The sequence below is a fragment of the Budorcas taxicolor genome, chromosome 11 (assembly GCF_023091745.1).
Source record: "Budorcas taxicolor isolate Tak-1 chromosome 11, Takin1.1, whole genome shotgun sequence".
In the NCBI taxonomy this organism is placed as follows: Eukaryota; Metazoa; Chordata; class Mammalia; order Artiodactyla; family Bovidae; genus Budorcas; species Budorcas taxicolor.
Window position 1 is genome coordinate 50,209,890 of NC_068920.1, and position 22,894 is coordinate 50,232,783.

At 50.0% G+C, this 22,894-nt stretch overlaps 1 protein-coding gene across 1 annotated transcript; it reads right to left on the reverse strand.

Annotated features, from left to right (window-relative positions):
• Nucleotides 1-1,274: 1,274 nt before the first annotated feature.
• DEF6 (DEF6 guanine nucleotide exchange factor) lies at nt 1,275-22,858 on the reverse strand. Its single transcript, XM_052649129.1, has 11 exons — nt 22,757-22,858; nt 12,033-12,173; nt 11,202-11,387; nt 9,282-9,518; nt 9,047-9,193; nt 5,100-5,208; nt 4,623-4,921; nt 3,396-3,562; nt 3,087-3,285; nt 2,053-2,143; nt 1,275-1,850 (listed from the first exon to the last, which is right to left on the reverse strand). The coding sequence occupies exons 1-11, from the start codon at nt 22,850-22,852 to the stop codon at nt 1,627-1,629; spliced, it is 1,896 nt and encodes a 631-aa protein (XP_052505089.1). The 5' UTR covers nt 22,853-22,858; the 3' UTR covers nt 1,275-1,626.
• Between the last annotated feature and the right edge of the window lie 36 nt (nt 22,859-22,894).

A 22,894-nucleotide genomic window follows, 5' to 3' on the forward strand; every position in this document is an offset into this window, starting at 1 on the left:
TTATAAAACTACTATGGCGGGCATATGTACTTAGTTGTGTCTGACTCTTTGTCGCCCCATGGACTGCAGTCTACCAGGTTCTTCTGTCCATGGAATTTTCAAGAATATTGGAGTGGGTTTCCATTTCCTACTCCAGGGGATCTTCCCAACCCAAGGATCAAACAAGTGTCTTTTGTGTCTCCTGCATTGGCAGGCAGGTTCTTTACCACTGTGCCACCTGGTGTGCCCATAAAACTACTATATTACCCTTTTAAATGTGTTGAATAAGACTCAGATCCCATAGTGAATAAACAGACAAACAAGGACCTACAGTATAACACAGGGAACTATATTCAATATCTTAACCTATAATGTAAAAGAATGTGAAATATATATAAGTCACTTTGCTGTACACCTGAAATTAACACTGTAAATTAACTGCACTTCAATTTCTTTAAATGGTCAAGACAGTAAAAAAAAAAAAAAATACATGAACAAGCTCTTCTTCAACAATCAAAAATTTTATTGTCTCCTCTTCTCCTTATACTTGTATTTCCATTCCACTTTCCCATTAAAAATCTAACCTTAGGGAATTCCCTAGTGGTGCAGTGGTTAGGACTCTGCACGCTTACTGCCAAGGGCCCAGGTTCAATCCCAGGTGGAGGATACGAAGGCTTTAGCCATGGCAATAACCATGGGGTTAGAGATGGAGGGATAGATATGAAACCATGAAGGAGAGAGAATTGACTGGATTTGAAGATTAGATTTTTCATAAGGGGGTGTCAGGGAGGGAGCAAGTTATCCTAGATTCCCAGATCTCTGTCTTAGGCAGTTAGGTAGGTAATGAGGCAATATGGGAAGGAAGCAAGTCTGAAAGGTTTTAGGCAAGTTATCTGACCTCTCTGAGCCTCAATTTCCCCATATGTTAAAAAAGAGAATAACAGTATCCATCTCTCAGGGTTGCCATGACAAATAACCTGAGAAATTTCCAGACACAAAATATACGTTCAATAAACACTTTCGGGCAATATCAATAGTGGTGCTTTCTCATGTGCCACTTAATCCTCAGAACAACCCTATAAGGGAAGCCCTATTATTTTCCCTGTTTTATCACCATGGGAACTGAAGCACAGGGAAGTGAAGAAACTTGGCCAGTCACCTAGTTGGTAAGTGGTGGAGTGGACTTTCCTAGCCATTGCATTATACCGTATTCTTCCTAGGATCTGTAGCTGGACTTAAGAGAGAAAATGGTAGGAGAGATAGACAACAAACCTGCTGCATAATTTATTCCAACAGCAGTTTTTATTCAGAAGTGTGCCTCCAAACTTGGTGGCAGTCTGGGGACAGGTGGTCCCTGGCTTGCTTGTTGACTCTCTTTCCCAGCCCAGGGCATAGGGCCCTTGGAGTTAAGGCACAGGGTCAAGTTCTCAAGGGTCAACATCCCTGACAGCCTCAGTGGTCTGAGGCCTGGGGCTGGGGTGAAAAAAAAAGAACCAGGTTCCAATCCGGGCTGTTTCACGGTCCGAGGGCCTGGGCCCTGGGCACCAGGGCTGCCGCTCCTTCTTCTGCAGAGGCTGGCGTCACCCACAGGCCAGCTGTGGCCAGGTCCTGGTAGGTGTGAGATTGGGGGCAAGAGACTGGCAGAGGTTAGTTTTCTGGTGCCAGGTCCAGTTTATCTTCCTCAGAGGCGGAAGCTGAGCTGGAAGCGTCTTCCTCACCATTGAGGGACTTCTGCTGGTCACTGCTGCTGGGTGAAGGGGTCTTGTTGTCACGGGATCCCCAGCGAGTCAGGCGCTTTAGGGAGGAGTCGCGGTGGGCAAGTAGAGGGGCCTGAAAGCCTGTGAAGGAGCTGCTGGTGGTGGGACGTTTGTCTGGCAGAGAAAAGGCAGGTATGAGGAAGCAACAAGGTGCGCACAAAGGGGAGAAGTTCAGGGGCTTTACTTCAGCCCTCGGGGACAGGAGCACCCCCTGACCTACAGTGCCCTGCTGGCTCTGCAGATGTGGGGGTCTCCCCTCCTCCCTCCCTTGTCCCTCTCCATTCCATGGAAAGCTCCAGGGTCTAACCCTTCTCACCTCCAGGTTTAATAGGATGCATGAGCCGGTTCATCTGGACATTCCAGTGTTTCACGTTGGTACTAGCCTGGCGCAACTTCTGCTGAGCAGCCTGTGGGGGCAGGACCAGTGGAGAGTGGTCAGAGCCAACATCCAAGACAGCAAGTCTCAGCCTTTTCAGGTTCACAGGCCCCTTAGGATCCGACAAAGGCTATTGATCATCTTCCCAGAAAAACTCATGTATGTTCATAAAGAGCTATGTGTATGAACAAAGTTGCCATCCAATTTCAGGGGACTCAATGACCCTCAAATAGTCAAAAATAATCATAAGTATAGTTTCCACTTATCAAGCAGCTAAAATGTACTAATATCTTACTTAACTTCCAGAGAAGAAGCTAAGAAGCAAATTCAAAAGAGGTTAAGTGACTTGCCCAGGGACAAACATGGAGCTCTGAACCACTGTGTCACACCACCTGTCCAGGACCTGATGCAGAAACCTCTGCTCCAGTGTTCATCTAGCCATTAGCAGCGGCTGCGGGGTGGGGAATCATAGAGGAATTTTCTCTTTTTATGATACTTATTTCTGTGTTTGAATTTTTTTACAATGACCATGTATGCCAACAAAGCAAAATCAAATAAGGAACACTAATAAAAATGAAACATCAAAAGTTTGTCTTTTTAAAAAAATCTTCTATGGAGATGTGGGCTCCAAAGAGTGGAACCAAAGTGCAGGGATAGCAAAGTAGGGGCTGGAAGAGCAGCAGGAAAAAAATTTTGCCCAGATGAGCAGCAATGATAAAAACAGCAGTTAATATTTCTTCAGTGCTTACTGAATATTAAGTATCACGTGCTATCTTGTTTAATCTTCATAGCAATGCAATTACCAGTCCCTTTTCTCAGATGAGGGACTTGGAGCTCAGAGAGGTTAGGCCATTTGTCAGAGGCCACACAGTCAGGTGATGGTAGAGCCTGAGCGACAGAGCTCCAGGGAAGGTTCCAGAGCCTGTGCCACGGCTCACCCCGCCACCTGCGACCTGTTCCACCCCAGGCCTCACCTCCACGTCCTCGTCGGCCCTCTGCCGGTTCTGCCGCACCTCCTCCAGCTGCTGCTGGGCCTGCTGCAGAGAGCGGCTCTGCAGGGCCATCTCCTGCTGCAGCTCCTGCTTCTCCTGCTGCGCCCGCTCAATGTAGCGCTCCTGCTCCTCCTTCAGCTGCAGCAGCTGCTTCAGCTTCTCCTCCTCCTCCTCTAGCAGTCTGCGGGGTGTCCACTGTGTCACCTCCAAGGCTGAGGCACCTCACAGGTGCTCGACAGGTGGGAGGGTGGGGGCGTCAGGGAGGGGAAGCAGAAGGGGCCACCTTCCTACCTGGTCTGAGCGAGGCGCACGGCCTCCTCGTCCTGCCGAGCTTTCACCTCCAGCTGCAGGGCCTCCTGGAGCCTCTGCTGCATCTCCTCCAGCTCCTTGATGCGCTGCTGCTGCCGGGCAGCCTCCTCCTTCTTCAGCTCCATCTCAGCCTGCATGGAGGCCCGGGCCTGAATGGGGGACAGGGAGCCAGGTTAGCAGGGGCCCGGCAGAGGAAGGCTGCCAGTATGCTGCCCTTTCCCCAGGGCTTTGTGAGGCCAGCCCAGCTAGTTATCTCTGGATGAGGGTCTGGGGAGTTCCTTCAGGTCAGATTTTCCTGATCTGATCCCCTTCTGAAAACCTGACTAAGTCTGATGAGGATCAGTGAACCACATGGGGGAAAGGGGCTCAAGTTATCCCCTTTTTAGCACCAGCCTTAATAGTTATTATTATACATTGTAATATATAATGTTTTATAATTATAATTAGACTAGTGGTAGCAAGGGAACGACTATAATTATAATTGTGAGAGCAATTATAACTCAAAAGTATTTCCTTAGTTGATCCTCCTTTCCACAGCTCTATAAACCAAGTTCTGTTGGCATCAACATGCCCCATGTAACTGAGGCACAGAAAGGCCAAGTAACTCACCTGAGATCACAGGGTCCCTAAGAGGCAGAGTTGGTATGGAACCCACAGTGTCTCCACTCCAGATCTAGATCTCTTAAATCTTAAATCGAATTGCCTCTACACCTCTAGTCCGCCTCCAGGATCATCCCGCCTTCCTCCCATCCTACCTTCTCCAGACTGGCCTCATTGTAAATTCAGATCAAGTCCGGTCCCACATAGTCCAGCCTCGGTCCAAATTCATCCCCAGACACAAGGTCTTTAGCAGCTCCTCTGTCAAGGTCCCGCCCCCCAGCCAGCCAAGGTCTCCCAACCTGGCTTCACTCTGCACCTATCACTCCACTCCATCCTTCCCAATTCGTAGGCTCGGGCCCCGCCCCACACCGTCTCTCCTCTCAAGCCATCCTTCTGCCAAGTCCCTTACCCTACAGGCCCTGTCCCCATCCCATACCTATCTCTGTCCCCCTTCAAAATCCCTCAAGACAAGCCCCACCTCCACGCTCATCCCTCAGTGCGTGGCTCCGCCCCCAGCCCAGGCCCCGCCCAGGCCCCGCCCCCCGGCGCTCAGCGCCTGGCGGAGGCCTCACCCCTCGGCCCACCGCCTCCGCCCGGGTGCAGCCACACCTGCTCTGCCTCGCGCAGCTGGACCTCGAGCGCCTGCTGGAGCTCCCGGTGCTGGCTGCGGCGCCGCTCCTCCTCCTCCTGCATCAGGCGCTCCGCCTGCCGCTGCGCCTCTTGCAGCAGCTCCAGCTCCTGAAGCTTCCTCTCCTTCTCTTCCTGCAGCTGCTGCAGTCGCAGCATCTCCTCCTCCTTGGCAGCCCGGCGCCTCTCTCGCTGCTCCCGCTGCTCGCGCCGCTTCTGCTTCAGGTCCTTGTGCAGCGACGTCTTCCCCTCGGCCTGAAGCCGGATCGCCGTCTGGATGGCTGCGGAGGGAGCGGGAAGGGCTAAGCCAGGGACAGGGGGACCCACCGCCAGAAAGGGGCCTTTGGAGTGGCTCCTATCCAGCCTCCGGCCTCCTGCTGGGCAAAAGGCTCTCACTCCCTTTTCACCGATGAGGCGACTGGGGCCCAGCCAGGTCCAGGCCACCCCGCGAGCACTCACCAGCTGTCCACTCCTGGCGCTGGCGCGTGTCGGAGGCGCTCATCTCATAGGTGCGGGAGGCAGTCTTCACACAGAACATGCAACGCTTCCCCTCTCGGTCGGGCAGCACCTGGGAGAAGGCCCAGGCAGGCTGGCTTCACTGGGGTCAAGGGCCACACCCGCCCCAGGGGGGCTCCAGCTCCAGCCCCTACCCCCTTGGCTGACCATCATCTCCTCCTGACACCCCTTCCACCCACTCTGCCAGGAGTCTGCGTGGCCGGGTTTGGAGGTTAGTGTCCCCACAACTCTTATAGCCTTTGCTCTTTGAAGATGGGACAGCTCTCCTATTACTATCTCTCTGTGGGGCCTACACACAGCGACAACTCAGTGTTTATCCAGATCAGGGCTCACCATCTCTCATGACAGGGTCCTCACTAATGAGACCGTTGATTTCCGCAGAAGCCTGCCTGCTGAGAAAGTTCTCCATTCATTCATTCCACAGATATTCTGTATTGTCTACAGGCCACTCATTGCTCTAGGCATATGGGATACTACTAAGATGTGCCTAACAGACCAAATCCCTGCCTTGCTTAAGCTTACATTCTAGTGGAAAATAATAGCTACCCACTGAGCTTCATGTGTTCTAGAGTCTGTACCAGGCATAGATTATTAGCTCCATCTTACACAGAAAGAAACTAAGGCTCTAAGAGGTCCAGGAACATGCCTGATTCACACCGCATGTTAGTGGTGGAGCTGGATTTCTGCCTAGATCTGTGCTCTTTGCACAATGAGAGCTGTTTCCTTACATGACAAAGATGGACACAGCCTAGAATGGCTACAATAATGTTTTTCATGTAAAATAACAAGTGTTAGTGAGAAATTGGAGCTTTCATTTACTACTGGTGAGAATGTAAGATGGTGCCGCTACCATGGAAAAGAGTTTGGCTGCTCCTCAAAAATTAAACATAGAATTACTGTGTGATTCAGGAATTCTACTCCTAGGTATGTGCCTTGAGAAGAGAAAATATATGTCCACCCAGAAACGTGTACATGGATATTCATAACAGCATTATTCATAATACCAAAATTATGGAAACCACCCAATATCCACCAATGAATGAATAGATAAACCATATATGGTCCATCCATACAGTGAAATATTATTCAGCCATTAAAAGGAATGAAGTCCTGATTCATGCCAAAACATGCTTGAAAATGTTATACTAAGTGAAAGAAGCCAGACACAAAAGGACAAATGGTGTATGATTCCACTTATATGAGGCTCCTAGAATAGGCAAATTCCTAGAAATGGAAAGCAGAATAGAGGATACCAGGGACTGAAGGGAAGGGAGAATGAGTTGTTGCTTAATGGGTACAGAGCTGCTATTTAGGATGATAGAAAGAAAAAGCTTTGGAGTGTCCCCACAACTCTTATAGCCTTTGGGATGGTTGAGATAATTGGGATGGTTAGGATAATTGGGATGGTTACGTGTGAATGTACTTAATACTACTGAATTGTAATACTTAAAATGGTTCAAATAGCAAATTTCATGTTATATATATATATGTGTATTTTACTATAGTTTTTAAAATTGTTGCCTTACGCCTTTAAATAATGGAGAGAATAAAAGGAGGAAAAGGGATAGGAAAGGAGAAAGAATAGGGAAATATAGAGTGGCCAGAGTGAAAGCATCAGTCACTCAGACATGTCTGCCGCTTTGCAACCCACGGACTGTCGCCAACAGGGTCTTCTGTCCATGGGATTCTCTGGGAAAGAATACTGGAGTGAGTTGCCATTTCCTTCTCCAGGGGATCTTCCCAACCAGGGATCAAACTTGGGTCTCCTGCATTGCAGGCAGCTTCTTTACTGTCTGAGCCATCAGGGAAGTCCTTATCTGGTCTGTTGCCAAAGGGAATGGAATTTGGGTGAAGGAGAAAGACCTTTAAAGAAGACTTTTAGAAAATTTTGCTGGATAGAGTGAGTCATAGGTTATCACTTCTGAAATCTTTAGCAAAGGCCACATCATTCACCAATGACTTTAGTATTGGATTTGATTTGCAGTTTGTTTGTTTTTTTTTAAAGTGCTGACATAAGCAATCTAAAACAACAACAACAACTGAACAGACATAATGAAACCTAAATAGAGTTACAGTTTCAGAGAAAAAAAACAGATCTGTTTGCCAGAGGGCAAGGGATGTAGAAAGAGGGAAGAAAAAGTTGAGGGAGATTAAGTGGTGCAAACTTCCAGTTGCAAAATGTGAGTCATGGGTATAAAATGAATAGTGTGGGGAATATAGTCAATAATTATGATTACATAGTTATCTTTGTATGGTGACCTATCATAAGTACAACTATCGTGGAGATCAGTTTGAAATACATAGAAATATTGAATCATTATGCTGTATAACAGGAATTAACATAGTGTTTCAGGTCAATTATACTTCAAAAACAAACAAACATATCCATAGAAAGAGAGATCAGATTTGTGGTTACCGAGAGGTGGGAAGTGGGCTTGTTGAGGGGATAGGGGAGGAGGAATTGGATGAAGGCGGTCAAAAGGTACAAACTTCCAGATATAAAATAAGAAAGTTTACTAGGGATGTAACATGCAACATGGAAAATATAATTAACACTGCTGTAGATTATATTAAAATGTGAGGCTTCCCTGGTGGCTCAGTGGTAAAGAATCTGCCTGCTAATGCAGGAGACTCAGGTTCTGTCCCTGGGTTGGGAAGATCCCCTGGAGAAGGAAGTGGCAATCCACTCCAGTATTCTTGCCTGGGAAATCCCATGAACAGAGGAGCCTGGTGGGCTACACTCCATGGGGCCACAAAAGAGTCAGACGCAACTTGGCGACTGCGTGTACGCTAAGTCGCTTCAGTCGTGTCCCACTCTGTGCGACGCTATGGACTGTAGCCTGCCAGTCTCCTCTGTCCATGGGGATTCTCAAGGCAAGAATACAGGAGTGGGTTGCCATGCCCTCCTCCAGAGGATCTTCCCAACCCAGAGATTGAACCTGCATCTCCTGTGGCTCCTGCATTGGGGGGTGAACTCTTTATGGATAAGTCACCAGGGAAGCTTAAACAACAACAAATGTTACACATAGAAGTTGTTGAGAGAGTAAATCCTAAGATTACTCATCACATAAAAAAAATTTTTTTCTATTTAATTTTGTACCTATACGAGGCGACAGATGGTCACTAACCTTACTGTGCTAATCAGTTTATGATATGTGTAAGTCAAATCACTATGCTGTACACCTTACACTTACACAGTGCTGTATGTCAATAATATCTCAATGAAACCGGAAGGAAAAAATAAAACGTGTTACTTTTCTAAAAGAAAAAAAAAGTGCTGACATGGCTGAGAATGGCCTTGAGGCATTGAGGTATACAGTTGACCCTTGAACAGCTCAGGGGTTAGGGGTACCAAACCTCTGCCTGGTCAAAAATCCACTTATAACTTTAAAGTCAGCCTGGTGGCTCAGGCTGTAAAGAATCAGCCTGCAATGCAAGAGACCTGGGTTCGATCCTAGGGTTGGGAAAATCCCCTGGAGAAGGGAATGGCTACCCACTCCTGTAATCTTGCCTGGAGAATTCCAGGGACAGAGGAGAGCCTGGTGGGCTACAGTCCATGGGGTCGCAAAGAGTCAGACACAACTGAGTGACTTTCACTTTCAGTATCCCAGTTATTCCATTTGCAGATTCAACCAACTGAGGATGGTGCAGTACTGTATGTATTTATTGAAAACAAAATCCATGTATAAATAGACCCACCAAGTTCCAACCCATGTTGTTCAGGGGTCAGTTGTATTTGGGTTGCACTTACCTAAGCAGGAATCTTAGGTGGGGAAGTCACTGGGGCTTCCCGCCTTGCCCTCCTCCTGACCCCTTGCCCTCAGGCTACACCAGAGCCCCTCTGGGCCTTGCTCCAGTACGTGCTCCACCCCTTCACCTGCCGCCCTCACCTCCACGCAGCACTGCGCATCCAGTGGGATCATACCCCTCTTCTCCTTGCACTCTTCACTCCCGAAATAGCAGAGGCAGCTGGGCTGCAGCTGGAACCAGCGTTCTGCCCAGTTCCTCCGCAGGTGCCCTCGCTTCCACAGGTAGCCCTGCCAGAGCCACAGCAAAGTCAGAGGCATCCTCGGCCCCGCCCCCACCCTCCTTGGGGTCCGCCCCTGGTCCCCAGCCAGGCCTGACCTGCTTTAGGACGTCTTGGATGAGCTCCTGGTAGACCTCATGGATGGCCATGCTGAGCGTGTCCCGCGCCACACCTCGCAGACAGCGGCCTGAGTTGAAGAGCTCCAGGAACTGCCAGACGCTGAGCCCCCCGCTGCTCTGGGCTGCCTGGGCCTCCTGAGCCAGCAGCTCCTCCAGCTCCCCTAAGCCCAGCTCCAAGCTCATGCTGCTGAGCACCTTCTTCAGCAGGTATTCCACCTGGAGGGAAGGAGGGAAGAGGGAAGGCTTGGTGGCCGCAGTAGGTGGTGTTTCTGGTGTCGACACCAGGGGTCGCTACCGTCAGGCTCCCAGAGCTAGGGCAGAAGTGACCACGGACAGGGGTTGGCAGGATGGAGGGGTGGATGCGTGTCAGAGGACTAAATGACTAAACGCGGGTGGACTCCTGAGTAGAGATTTGAGAGGGGATCCTGGGCCCCAGCTTCAATTCAGATATCCTCTCCCCAAGCTCCAGTCCTTCCTGCCTTGAATTAAGGGCATGGTGAGGTGGGAGCTGAGGACTGAGGGCCAGGCAGAGACAGCGAGTCATAGAAAACGTCAGTGGGGGACAAGGGCCCTCTTGTTCAATCTCCTCACTCTGCAGATGACAAAACTGAGGTTCAAGGGAGGGGGAAGTGACTTGTTTTGAATCGCACAGCAAGTTGGTAGCAGCCAGAGCTCAATTCAGATCGACACCCCATGAGTCCCTATTCCAAGCCCCCAGCCCCAGCCCTGGGGATCGTTCCCTTGTCAGAGGGCAAGGGGATGGGAGGTGGGAGCGAGCAGGGCAGGGACAGGAAGCCTGTTGCAGAGGAACAGGAAGTGGTGGTTGGGGTACATCCTGCTGCAGTTTGTTCACACTGCCTGTTGATCACAAAAGCGAGCAGCTTTCTGGCCTCGGAGAGGCCACCTCGCCCTTGCTGGCAGGGGTCTGACAAAGGTACCCGGCCAGCTGTCTGTGTCTGGGAAGACAGACACACTTCTTTCTGCTGCCCCAACAGCTTCTTGGAAAAACTCTCTGCAGGACTTTCACTCTGGGGACTACTGGGTCTTGGCTGGGAGTGGGGTGGGGGCACCCCCACCCTTCCCACAGACAGAAGCAAGGGCACGAACCTGAGTGCAGTTAGACAGGCCAAGACCTCTCGTAAATACAGCGGACCACCCACCCCACCCCCTGCTCCCCCGCCCCATTGTGCCCTACTCAAAAGACCTAGATTCGCCCTGGGATCTTTACCAACACCAGAGGGCAGAAAGGGTCAGGAGAAGGCTGAGTGGACAGGGGAGTGGGGTAGTGGAGGGAGGGGGCAGGCTGGCTGCCAAAGGGGTCACCTTCCCCAGCTTCACTCATGAATTGAGAAGGTAGAAGCTGGGTTCTAGGCTGATGTCCCCAGGATGCCCTCTCTCTGGGGTCTGAGCTGAGTCCGTCCTGGTTCCCCCCTATATTGTAGGAGACAAGAAGAGAAAATCTGGAACCAGGACCAGGCTTGGCCGCCCACTTGGGAATGACTGGAGAGATCTCCCTGGAAGGTCTCTATTCCCCTAAAATAGCACCCTTCTCAGTTTGCCACAGTGCCTGAAATCCTGCCATTTGATTTTAAATGTTTTCGTTTCAAAACGCTCAGTAATGTATCAGGCATTCACACCTCTGTGTAAACAGTTTGCAGAATCATTTTCCTACTGTGAGAGCGAGGAGAGCCTTGAAGGAGGTGTAGTTTTGGACCTCCTGGGAGAAGGCATCATTGCTCTGACATGGGCAGTTCTAAGTGTCTGGAGATGAGTGGGTGTGACAGGTAGCCAGTGGAGAGAGAAAGAAGACAGAGGATGTGGGGAAGTAGAGAGACAATTTGGCCTCCTTCATGGTTTTGTTGAAGCCTGTCCCTAAGTGATAAAGTCCCTGGGGCTCACCTCATCAGGAACCATGATCAGAGGGTACTTGTCCTCAGACAGGAAGTTGAAGAGGCACCAGAGTCGGAAGGCATCCTGATTGGAGAGCATGTTGTTCCCGTTGCTATCCACCTGGTAGTTCTTCTTCGCCGTCAGGGTCCAGCACAGCTCGTCAAAGTGCTCCTTAACAAAAGCCCCCTCTTCCACCTGCCACCAGGCCTGCAAGTCAGCTGTGAAGGCTGCCTTGGCCCAGCTCCACCACCCAACTAGGCTCCAGCTGGCTTCTCAGGGTCATCTGTTTCCCTGCTCCCCACCCTGCCATGCTGGGACTCTCACCTGAGTAATCCCTGAGCTGATGATCAGGGAGCTGTCTGGCCAACCAGCCTGACCCCCAAATCCCCAGGCCTGCCACATGCATCACTTCCCCGCATCCGCATCCACCCAAGTTCCCGATCCATAGAGGAGCTCGGTCCCTCAGGCCGGGGAGAAAGAAGGGGAAGCTCAGGAGGAAATGAACAGTCAAGAAGAACTTGAGAAGACAGTGACAGCTAGGAGGAGTGGAGGGGACAGACTTAGCAGAGAGCTGGAAAGCGCTTGTAAAATGACAGCTGAAAGCTAGGCAGGGAGGGGTAAAGATCGTGGGGAAGGTGAAGGCTAGGATAGAGAGGAGGGAGCTGGAGTGAGTTTTAAGGGGGGCAAAAAGGGGCAAGTGACGGGGATGTAAGGGTGGAGATGGGGGCATGGGTGGACAGAGGGGACAGAGATGGGGTTCATGGAGGGAGGAGTTGGGGTGGCAAGGAATTAGGGTGCTGGCCAGGTTGGGAAGTGGAGAGAGGTGAAAGGGGCCCTCACCTTGTCCAGGATGTACTTGTTGAGGTAGGGCATGTATCCCTGGCTGGACACGGGACCATCGTCATCATCTCGGAAGTGCTCCTCCAGGGCCACGGGGTCATGAGGGATGTGCAAGACGGTGTACAGGTTGTGGGACAGCACCTGAGACAGAGGGGAGCTTACCTTCCTGAGCCCCGGCCGAGCTGGGCCACAGGGCTGCTCCCACCGCGCCTGTCGTCCTCACCCCCATCCTGGCTAAGCCTTCTACACACATTATTTAGCTCTATCATAACTAAAACTTCTCTCTCCCCCCCTCTCTCTTTGTATATATATATACATACATATGCATATATACACATATACACATACAATGAATAAAAAGTCCGTCTAGTCAAAGCTATGGTTTTTCCAGTAGTCACATATGTATGAGAGAGTGGGACTATAAAGAAAGCTGAGCACCGGAGAATTGATGCTTTTGACCTGAAGTGCTGGAGAAGACTCTTGAGAGTCCCTTGGACTGCAAGGAGATCCAACCAGTCCATCCTAAAGGAAATCAGTCCTGAATATTCATTGGAAGGACTGATGCTGAAACTGAAACTACATTCTTTGGCCATCTGATGCGAAGAACTGACTCACTGGAAAAGACCCAGATGCTGGGAAAGATTGAAGGCAGGTGGAGAAGGGGACAGAGGATGAGATGGTTGGATGGCATCACCAACTCAAGTTTGAGTAGGCTCCAGGAGTTGGTGATGGACAGAGAGGCCTGGCGTGCTGCAGTCCATGGGGTCGCAAAGAGTCAGACACGACTGAGTGACTGAACTGAACTGAACACTTACAATGGAATGTAATTCAGTCATGAAAAACTGAATGAAATCTTGCCATTTGCAACAACATGGATGGACCTTGAGGGCATTATGCCAAGTGAAATAATCTGACAGAGAAAGACAAATACAGTATGATCTCATTTATATGTGGAATTTTTAAAAAGGGAAAAGAAGAGATTCACAGATACAGAGAGCAGATTGGTGGTTGCAAGAGGTATGCGGTGGTGAGTGAAACGGATGAAGGTGCTCAAAAGGCACGAACTTCCAGTTTTTAAATACGTCATGGGAACATAATGTATAGCATGGTAACCATAATGAGTAATACTGTATGCCATCTGAAAGTAGCTAAGAGAGTAGGTCTTAAAAATTCTCATTGCAAGAAAAACAATTTTTTTAAACCGTGCATGGCAATGAATGTTAACTAGGCTTCTCGTGACCAATTCACAATATATACAAATAAAGAATCATTACATTGTACACCTGAAATTAAAATGTCAATTATACCTCAATAAAAAACAAAAAAGTAAAAACATATGCACTCGCTATGCAACAAGAACTGTGCTCAGTACTTTGCATATATTTCCCTTAACACCCAGAACAACTGTTCACATCTTCATTTGACAGATGAAAAAGACCCCTAAACTCTGAGATGTTAAGTAATTCATGCAAAGGCACAGAGCTGGCAGGGCTGGGATTCAAACCCAGGCAGCCATGCCCTTTGGCACTCATTAGGCAGGTGTGTTCCCTTTCTGCAGACGGGGACACGGAGGTTCAAGGGACTCAGTTACTTGCGCAAGCACTCAGTGAACAAGAGCCTGAGATTCCAGTTCAGCTCAGCAGATCCCAAGGCTCAGGGGCAGAAACCTGACATCTGCCGTCAGAGACTCGGGGTCAGGCTGAATTGCGCCTGGAGTCCAGTGAGCCTGCTCCAGGAAAGGCGTGTTCAGTTCCAGCAACTGCCCTTCTAAAGATGGAAGGGAGCTGGAGAGGGAGCCAAGAAGGGGCACAAGAAATGGTCCAGGGGGTGTGGATGACAAGGCTAAAAGGGATGACGGCGGGGTAAATGGGTAGGTTAACAAATCCATCATATTAGCAAAGAGGCTGAAGCTTCAACAAGGAGATCAGGAAAAAAAAAAAAAAACTGTCTTGGTGTAATTCTGTGATAGCACTTATCACAGAAAGTGTGAATGAGGAAAAACTGTCACCTATTCTGTGCCAGCCACTGTATGAGGTGCTTTCTATACCCCAGATCTAATCTCGGTGACCATGATATCCAGACATTAGTGTCCCTGTCTTCCAGATGAAGATGCTCAGGCTTGGAGACGTTAAGAATAAGTGGCAGAGGGACTTTCCTGGGGGTCCAGTGGCTAAGACTAAGACTTCACAGTTCCAGCCTGGGTTCGATCCCTGGTTGGAGAACTAGATCCCACATGCCGCAACCAAGATTCAAGATCTCCCCAACCCCATGCCACAACTAGGACTTGGCATGGCCAAATGAAAAACATTTTTAAAAAGTAGACGGCAGAGCTGAGGTTGGAAACAGGTGTTCCTGACTCTGAAGGCAGCTTCCTTATTAAAATATTGACCTCACCTTCATCTCCCAACTATACAGTAAACTCTGGAGACAATACCATGCCTTCTTATGCACACACAAGGTAGTCGATAAATGCTGTATTCAAGGGCTGCTTCACCACCAGCAGTTCAGCTCGGAGGCAGCTCCTCTAAGGCAGGAGCTGGCAACACCTCCCAGCTGGCGTGCCTACTGTCTTGGTTTCCTTGTTCTCTTTTGTGAGAGGAGAGGGACAAGGGTTTGAGACTTCTCCACAATGTTTTCCTGAGCCTCAGGTTCAACTCAGCAAAGTGGGAAGTTGGGGGGCCCAGTGAGGGGATCAGTATTTCTCTTTTCCCTCACTTCCCCCGCCTGAGCAGTTATCTGTGGCCCCCACCCCAACTCTCATTCCCATCATCTTCAAATTATCTCATGTGCCATCTATAGCTTTGCTTTTCTCTTATTCTAAAGGACATCTGGAGTTTCTTCCTGATGAACTCCGCCCTCTTTCCTTATTTTGGTAATGCAGCCTTGACTTTCCTTTGAGAAATACCTCTCCTCCATTTTCAGGGTCTGTGGTATTAGCCGTTTGCACCCCTACCCCATCTGGCTGCATGGGTGGGCACTTTTGAGTCATGGTGTTTGGTTTGAGAATGCACATGACCAATTCTAGGCCACTTAGAAGCAGTCCTGGGATTTCTGCTTCCTCTAGTGGAGAAGAGGTATATTCTTTCCATGGGTAAACCTGAAAAGAGTTAAGGTGCTAGAAGACAGACGCAGCTAACATCTTTCCCACCCTGAAGATTCATTGGGAGGACTGACGCTGAAGCTGAAGCTCCAAAACGTTGGACATCTGATACATAGAGCCGACTCATTGGAAAACACCCTGATGCTGGTAAAGATTGAAGGCATGAGGAGAAGGGGGTGGCAGAGAATGAAGTGGTTGGATGGCATCACTGACTCAATGGACATGAGTTTGAGCAAACTCCGGGAGGTAGTGAAGGACAGGGAAGCCTGGCGTGCTGCAGTCCATGGGGCCGCAAAGAATCGGACACCACTGAGCAACTGGACGACAACAAGGACAGAGAATGCTATCAAGCTATCAAGCCAAGGAATAAAGAGAGTCGTCATCTGAGGACCTAGATCCAGCCAAGCCTGAAGCCAATACTATGCTAGGAGTTTCGTTTATGTGAGCCAAGATATAACATCTCCCTTAAGCTATTTTGAGTTTGGTTTCTACCACCTATAATCAGAGAAGACATGATTAACACATCTATGGTCATAGGATACTAATCCACACTCCAAGAGGTGCTGCTGCTAAATGCTTGCACTTAAAATCCAGAGTGACCAACACAAGAGAAATACCCACTTCTGAAGAGACAGGTGTTATTTTAAGTTTCACACAGTTCTACCTGCTGTCTCCTGGCCTCTTTTCAAATTACCCATGTCCTTATGTTTCTTCGAGTTTCCTAGAGCACCTCTTTGAGGAAGCTTCCTGCATAGCCCAGCCAAATGCTACACTCCAGTGAAGGGGGAACATGGAAGGCCAGGGACCTTCACTTTCTAGTTGTGAGGCCTTGAAGAAACTTCTTCACTCCCTGAGCCTCAGTTTCATTGTCAGTAAAATGGGATAATACCCACCATGCAGAGGGCCCGTGAGGGCAGAGTAAGATGATATATAGATAGAGTGCCAGAGCAAATATAAGTTCCCTCCTTGTATAGTAAGTGTGATTTTTTTTTAACCTAACAAATTAACAAAGATGCAAAAGACTGATACTATCAAGCATTGAGGAGATTGTGGAGAAATGGGGATTCAAATGCCCTACTGTCAAGGTGTGAATCGGTAGTCTTTCTGGAGGGCAAGACTCTATCAGATGTAAAATTGGGCATGACCCCAGCATTTTTAATCATCCAACCTACGGATGCTCAAGGGAACAGAGCTAACTGTACAAGAATGCCCACTGAACCATTGTTTAGAATATAAGGCATTGGGAAATGCCTGGCAGTTCAGTGACTGAGGCTCCGACCTTCCTGTGAGTGGGGCACAGGTTTGATTCCTCATCAGAGAACTAAGATCTTACATGCCGTGGCACAATCTGCCACCCCCCCCCCCCAAAAAAAAAAGAATATATAAGGCATTGGAGACAGATGAGCCTCCTTCGAGAGAGGACAGGTATACCACATCATGGACCTGTGTATGGTTGAAAACTTTTACTTCTACCACATGTGTGCTTTCGGGCAAGTGACTTTTAACTTCCCCAAGATTTTAGTCTCCTCTTTGAGGAAAATAAGGGGGCCTGCTCCACGGGCTGTTTTAGAACAAAGTGCTCAGCACAGCACCTCGCACACAGTGCAATAAAAGGTATTGCTTAATAAAGGTTGTGAGCTATTTTTATTATTATGTTTGTGTGAACAGACATGGAAAGATATGTATACTATACCGGCAGGTGGAAAAAAGTACGCTCTAGAATGAAATATCTCTAAAACAATATGCGTGCAAATATTAGGTTGAACCATTTTAAACTGCTATTTGAGTAGGCCAAAACAATCAAATGTCAGCAATTTCATATGGTTCAATCTAATGTGTTTATTTGTACATAGAAAAAAATCTAGAAGACTCAGCAACTGTTAACAACCATCACCCTACCACCCTCCCCAGGGAGGGGAGGGACTTTCACCTTCTTTAACACTATTTTTATCTTTGAATTTTTTTTAACCAGTAAAACATATTTTACTTTTATAACAAATTTCAACTTCTTTAAAAAGCACAATTTTCTGTGCCGGGAGCATATACGGTTTTTATTACAAAAAAATTTAAGCTCTAGTGATAAAAAACAAAGGGTGCCATTAACCACTGTTATTAATGTACCCTGCTATTAAGTTGCTTTGTAATAACGTTCTTTTGCTGTTTCTTGTTTGTGTGAGCTTTTCTGGCTGTTCTACCTTCCTTGAGGGCAGCAAGGACTCTCATCTTAACCTTGACTCCAGAGCTCAGCAGTGCGTCCCCTACATGCTCAAGGTTTTTGATTAAACTCCCCTGAAGTCTAACGTAAGTGCTGCAGTGGTTTTCCAAGGTTCTCCGGGTGAAATCTTGGAGTCCTTCCAGAGATTTCACTCTATACCTTCTCTGACCTCATCCCTCTTGCTCCCTTCTGTCCAGCCACTCTGACCCCTTAGACGTTCCCTGGACACGCCAGGCACGCCCTTGTCTCAGGGCCCTGGCACTTGCTATTCCTTTAGCCTGAAACATTCTTTATCCCGGCCACGAAACGGCTCACACCCTCTCCACCTTCTTGGGGGCTGCGGGCTTCTCTGACCACCTTATTTAAATCTGAAATCCCACCCCCTCTACTCCCCACACTCCCTATCCTCACTTCTGCTTTATTTTTCCTCCATGTCATGTATCATGAGTTCTGACTTACTGTGTTTACTCATCTGCGTTCTCTGACTAGAATGGTCAACCCACGGGTGCGAGTTTTTGTCTTTTATATTTTACTCACTGCTGTACCGCTGGGTCTGGCATAACAGGATACTCAATAAATATCTACTGAATGAACTTCAGCGCTTCAAGGGAAGAAATGGGAAAAACACAAAAGTCAGATGGAAGTGGACTGACTCTACACTAACCTCGCCGGGCTTTAGTTTCCACACCTCTAAAAATGGAGTTCAAGACTTTGCAGGCCTCCTCTCCCGCCCAGGACAGGAGCTGCCCCCCGGCAGCACACAGCTGTCTGAACCGTTCGTCTCCTGGGTTCGCTGGCCCACGCTGTCCTCTAAGAACTCTGTCACTTGTACCTTATGCCAGTGGAATTTGAGGAGCCCCGGGCAGAGGCTCTGACCCTTGTGAGCTATCAGAACAAAGAGGAATCAAAGGCTCCAGACACTGAGGGTTCAGGGCCTCTCCCTGGAGAAATCAGCTGACCTCAGATTGCCAGGCTTCCTGTGCCCGGGCGCGGGGGGGCGGGGAGGGGAGGGAAGGGGCTGGGGGCGGGCAGAGGGCGTGGCCAGAGAAGCGTCCTGCAGGAAAGGAAACGGCGGCGCGGCGGGAGCGTGCGCAGCAGTCACCTGCCGATTTCAATCACTCCTTAGCCCTGGAGGAGGGGACGCTCCTTATCCTGCTTTTACAGAGGAGGAAACCGATGTTCAGAGAGGTGAACTGTCTTCTTTAGAGTCAAGGTCTGACCCTAAAGCCCTACACTAGATCTCTATGCTACATGGGCTCAGATTAAGCATCAGAATCACCTGGGGAGCTGGTTGAAACTGAAATCTGCCAGGGCCCGCCCAGACCTACCGACTCAGAGTTTCCAGGGGTGGGGTCCAGGTGTCTGCAGTTTTCACAAGTTGCCGTTTGGGCTCCCCCAGAGAGGGCTCTTTTTCTCCCCCACCCACCTAGGCAGCCCCTGACCTCTGGGTTGGCAACCATTGACCTTTGAGAGGCATCATTTATCCACTGTTTCCTCTGTAGGCTGTGGGGGAGTGGTTCTCCCCTGGGGGCATGTGGGATATGTGTGTGTGTGTGTGGGTGGAGCGGTGGTTCTTCCCTGGGGGCATGTGGTGTGTGTGTGGGGGGGGGGGGGGCAGTGGTTCTCTCCTGGGGGCGTGTGTGTCTGTGTGTATGTGTTGTGTGCAGCTCAGTCATGTCCGGCTCTTTGTCACCCCATGGACTGTAGCCCACCAGGCTGCTCTGTCTATAGGATTTTCCAGGCAAGAATACTTAGAGTGGGTTGCCATTTCCTTCTCCAGGGGATCTTCCCAACCCAAGGATCGAACTTGCGTCTCTTGAGTCTCCTGCATTGGCAGGCGGGTTCTTTACCACTGGTGCTACCTGGGAAGTTCCTAAAAACTCAAGTGCAGCGATACAATGGGTGCCAGGCCCATGATCCTGTAGTTCTTAGACTTCAGGAGTAGATGAAGATACAGAGCATTTGGGCATCCTTAAAAGTACCAATCACTAACTGCAAAGAGAATGACTAATTTCTCTCTTTTATATGGCCTGTAGTCTTTAAATGTATCCAGGTGCTGAGTGAGTCTTTTAAAATGTATAGATTCTTTTTAAGAGTCACTGAATATATTTTTCTCAACCAGTGGGTACTAAAGCAAAACTACTATCATGAGGGAGGAGCACCAGGGATTTTAAAAGGGGAGAATCTCTGGATTGGCTGTGTGCCTGTTGAGAGCAAGAAGGGGCTGGAGGGATTGGGTATAGGCATCAAACAAAAGATGGAGGCTCAGAGAAGGAAGCAGAGAGGAGAGGCTGTGTCAGGATCAATTTCACCTACTTGATATACTTTGTTAAAATTTACTTTCCTAGGCTAGCTGGAGAGCTTGTGATCCCCAGTTCAGCCCTTGGGCTTTATAGCTCAGAGCTGGGCAGTGACTTGCCTAAGGTCATCCTGCTGGGGAACAATATAGGTATTGGCCTGTATGGCTCTGAGTCAAGGGCTCTGTATCACTGAATCATCCTTCCCTCCTTCACACTCTGGACTGAGAAGACCACGACCACAGCAGGCAGAGGTCGGGGCAAAGCTGAAGACCTGTCATCAGATTCCTGAACTGGAGTTGTTATTAACTTCCCTTCACCTAGAGGAGGGCATCCCTGGTGAGCTCAGCAGTAGAGAATCTTGCCTGCAATGCAGGATACCTGGGTTTGATCCCTGGGTCAGGAAGGTCCCCTGGAGAAGGCAATGGCAACCCGCTCCAGTAATATTGCCTTTAGAATCCCGTGGACAGAGGAGCCTGGCAGGCTGCAGTTCCTAGGGTCGCACTGAGTTGGACACGTCTAAAGCAGCAGCAGCACCTAGGGAAAGGCTGTTGTCCCTCTCCAGAGGAGGTAGAGCCCAAAACTCAGAGGCTGTCAGTGGGCACGACTCCCTCCCTGGGCCCCAGGACTGCCCTGAGTGCCAACTAGAGGCTCAGGATTCTGGGACCCCACAGACTCAAGGAGGAAAGGCCCCAGTTCACCCTCCCTGCCTTGCCTCTGCTCCTGCTGGTCAAGGGGAAGTGGTAGGCCTCCTAGGATCCTCATTGACACACGCTGCTCTAACCATACACCTAGTCTCAGACCCCTCAGAGAAGACAATCCTGACTCCTTGGGGGTACTTCTCAGAGGATTTGCTGTTCTTCCTCCTCCTCCTGGCCCCATCTGGGCTCTGCCCAGGATGGCTGGTGGCAGCCTTTCTGCCAACATGTTGGAGAGAAGTGGGTGACTGTCCCAGCTTGCTCTGGGCTTGTGCAGGTCCCCCGGCCTCTTCCCAAAAGAGGATGCCAAGGCCAGGGACAGTTTTGATGAGCACAGCCTGACCCCAAGGTCTTTTCCCTTCTTACCCAGTCTTTCCGGGGAGGGAGTGTGCCCTGCTCGTCTCTATCTCTCATCTGCTTCTTCCTCTGCCTTCTGACCACTTCTCTATTGCTCTTCTGCCTTTCCGGCATCCCCACCCCCAGAACTATCACTACTTCCTCCCATCCCAGGCTCTAGTATCATGGGCTGGTGGGAGAACTGCCTTCCTCATCTTTCTCTCCTATGACAGGGGCCCTGTAGTTGCTGGTCCACCTGCCGCCGGGCCTGAGACTCCCACTGCTACTTGAGTTCCCAGAATAGACACGTTTTCTGTTGATGGGTTGAAATCTACCACTAATCCTGTGTGACCGCAGAGCTGCTGGCAGTGGGCTCATTGTGAGCTGTGATGTGGTACAAAGACAGTGGATGGATGGTTCGACTATGCATCCTCCCCATGCAGTCTTCCTTGTAAATACTCAATGGGTGGGGGTGGGGGAACAGGCATCTGCCCAGGTAGAGGCCAAGACAGACGCTCCAACTAAGAGGCTTACTGCCTGGTGGGCTCAGGAAATCTAAATGCAGTACCTTCCATTTGTGAGGGAAAGAGAGACCCTGGAGGTGTCACAGGGGCCACAGCTAATGGAGTGGTGGAAAATGGAGACAACAAACTATGGAGGTTGGGATTGTTCCTGGAAGATATTAAAGGGGCAACATGGGAGGCGGATATAGGACATGGAGTTTCTGCAAGGATGGGTTTTGGATGATCTGCTTTTCCTCTGTCTGCCCTGCAGAGCTCACTAGACTACGTAACCTGCAATAAGAGGATTTAAGTAGAATGTGAGGAAGAATCTGCCTCTTGGGAGATTCTCTCAGATGATCAAAGGTGGTTGTGGACTCTCCTTCCTGGGAGAGCCAAGAATCATTTACTAGATGCTGACAAGTCTGGCTAAGGGGCCGATTATGGGATAGGACCAGTTTGGGATATCCAAGTTCATCATGTCCAAGTTCAGCAAAGTAGAGGGAGGGGAAACAATGCCTATCCTGTCCCATTTGTTTCTCGGGTTTCCAGGCACCTGCTCAGTCATTTAGAATGGAGGTTTCCTTGAGACTATACTCCTCCTTTGCGGGGGGAGGAGAGGGCGGCAGGAGAAGATACAAGAGTCTGTGGCCTAGCCTCATGCCAGGCGCATACCTGGTGCTCAATAATATTTGTCAAGTGAATGAATGAGCCCCTAAGGCAGACCCCAGAGGGCTGAGGCCTCCCTCATCCTGTCCCCCTGTGTCCCCCGGCTCCAGTGGCCTGGGGCCTTGCTTCTTGCCCACTGATGAGGGTGAAGGCAGCACTAACCCAGGAGTGCAGGACAGAAGCTTTTTGGTCTCCCAGGAATTATCTAGGACCAAGCAATGAACTTCAGGGCAATCACTGATGGGGCTCTTCCTGGACTGATTCTACCCCTTCCCTGCTAGAAGTCTCAAGGCCTAAGGTAAGTTTCCCAACCTGGTGGGCGTGAGGGGGTTGGTGAATGGCAGTATGTTGGGGTCTTCAGTCCTTGCCCCTTCCCAGTTCTGTCCCGCCTAGGAGGCAGGGTACAGAGCAGATGCTCTCCTGCCAAGGGCGACTGAGCCCTTGGGGCCGCGAGAGGCTCTTAAACCCTCTCTCTCAGCTCCGGGAGGAAGTGACTGACAAGTACTAGCCAACTGTCTCTCTTCAAAGCCAGGAGGAAGCAGCAGCAGGGAGTAAGGTGCATGCCCAAGCTTGACTCCGGGGAGACGTGTGCTCATCACATGGAATCTGGGATGTAGCTTGGCTCGTGGCCCTCAGAACCCCATGCCGCCGCCTCTGCTCTCCTGAGAGTTTGGGTCGGGGCTCTGGACCATGGCCCTGCACACACCTCACTGGGGCCTCTGGATGGTGGGCAGCAGCCTCTACCGGGCCACGTCACCCCCGTTACCCAGCACCGGCCCCCCACCCTTCCGGGACCCCTGGCTAGCTGCGGTGCCCCTGGAGGAGCACAGGGTTCACGCCTAGCTCCCAGGAAGCAGGGGCTGCTGAGGCGCATCTGCCAGCCTCCCCTGTGCCCCACGTGCCCCTCACCTTGAGCTGGGACTTGGAGACCTTGCCGCTCTTCTCCACGTCCAGTGCGGTGAACGCGTACCAGATGGACTTAAGCAGCTCCTTGCGCAGGGCCATGGCTGAGGCGCCCGCCGGCCCAGGGGCGGCTCTGACACCAAG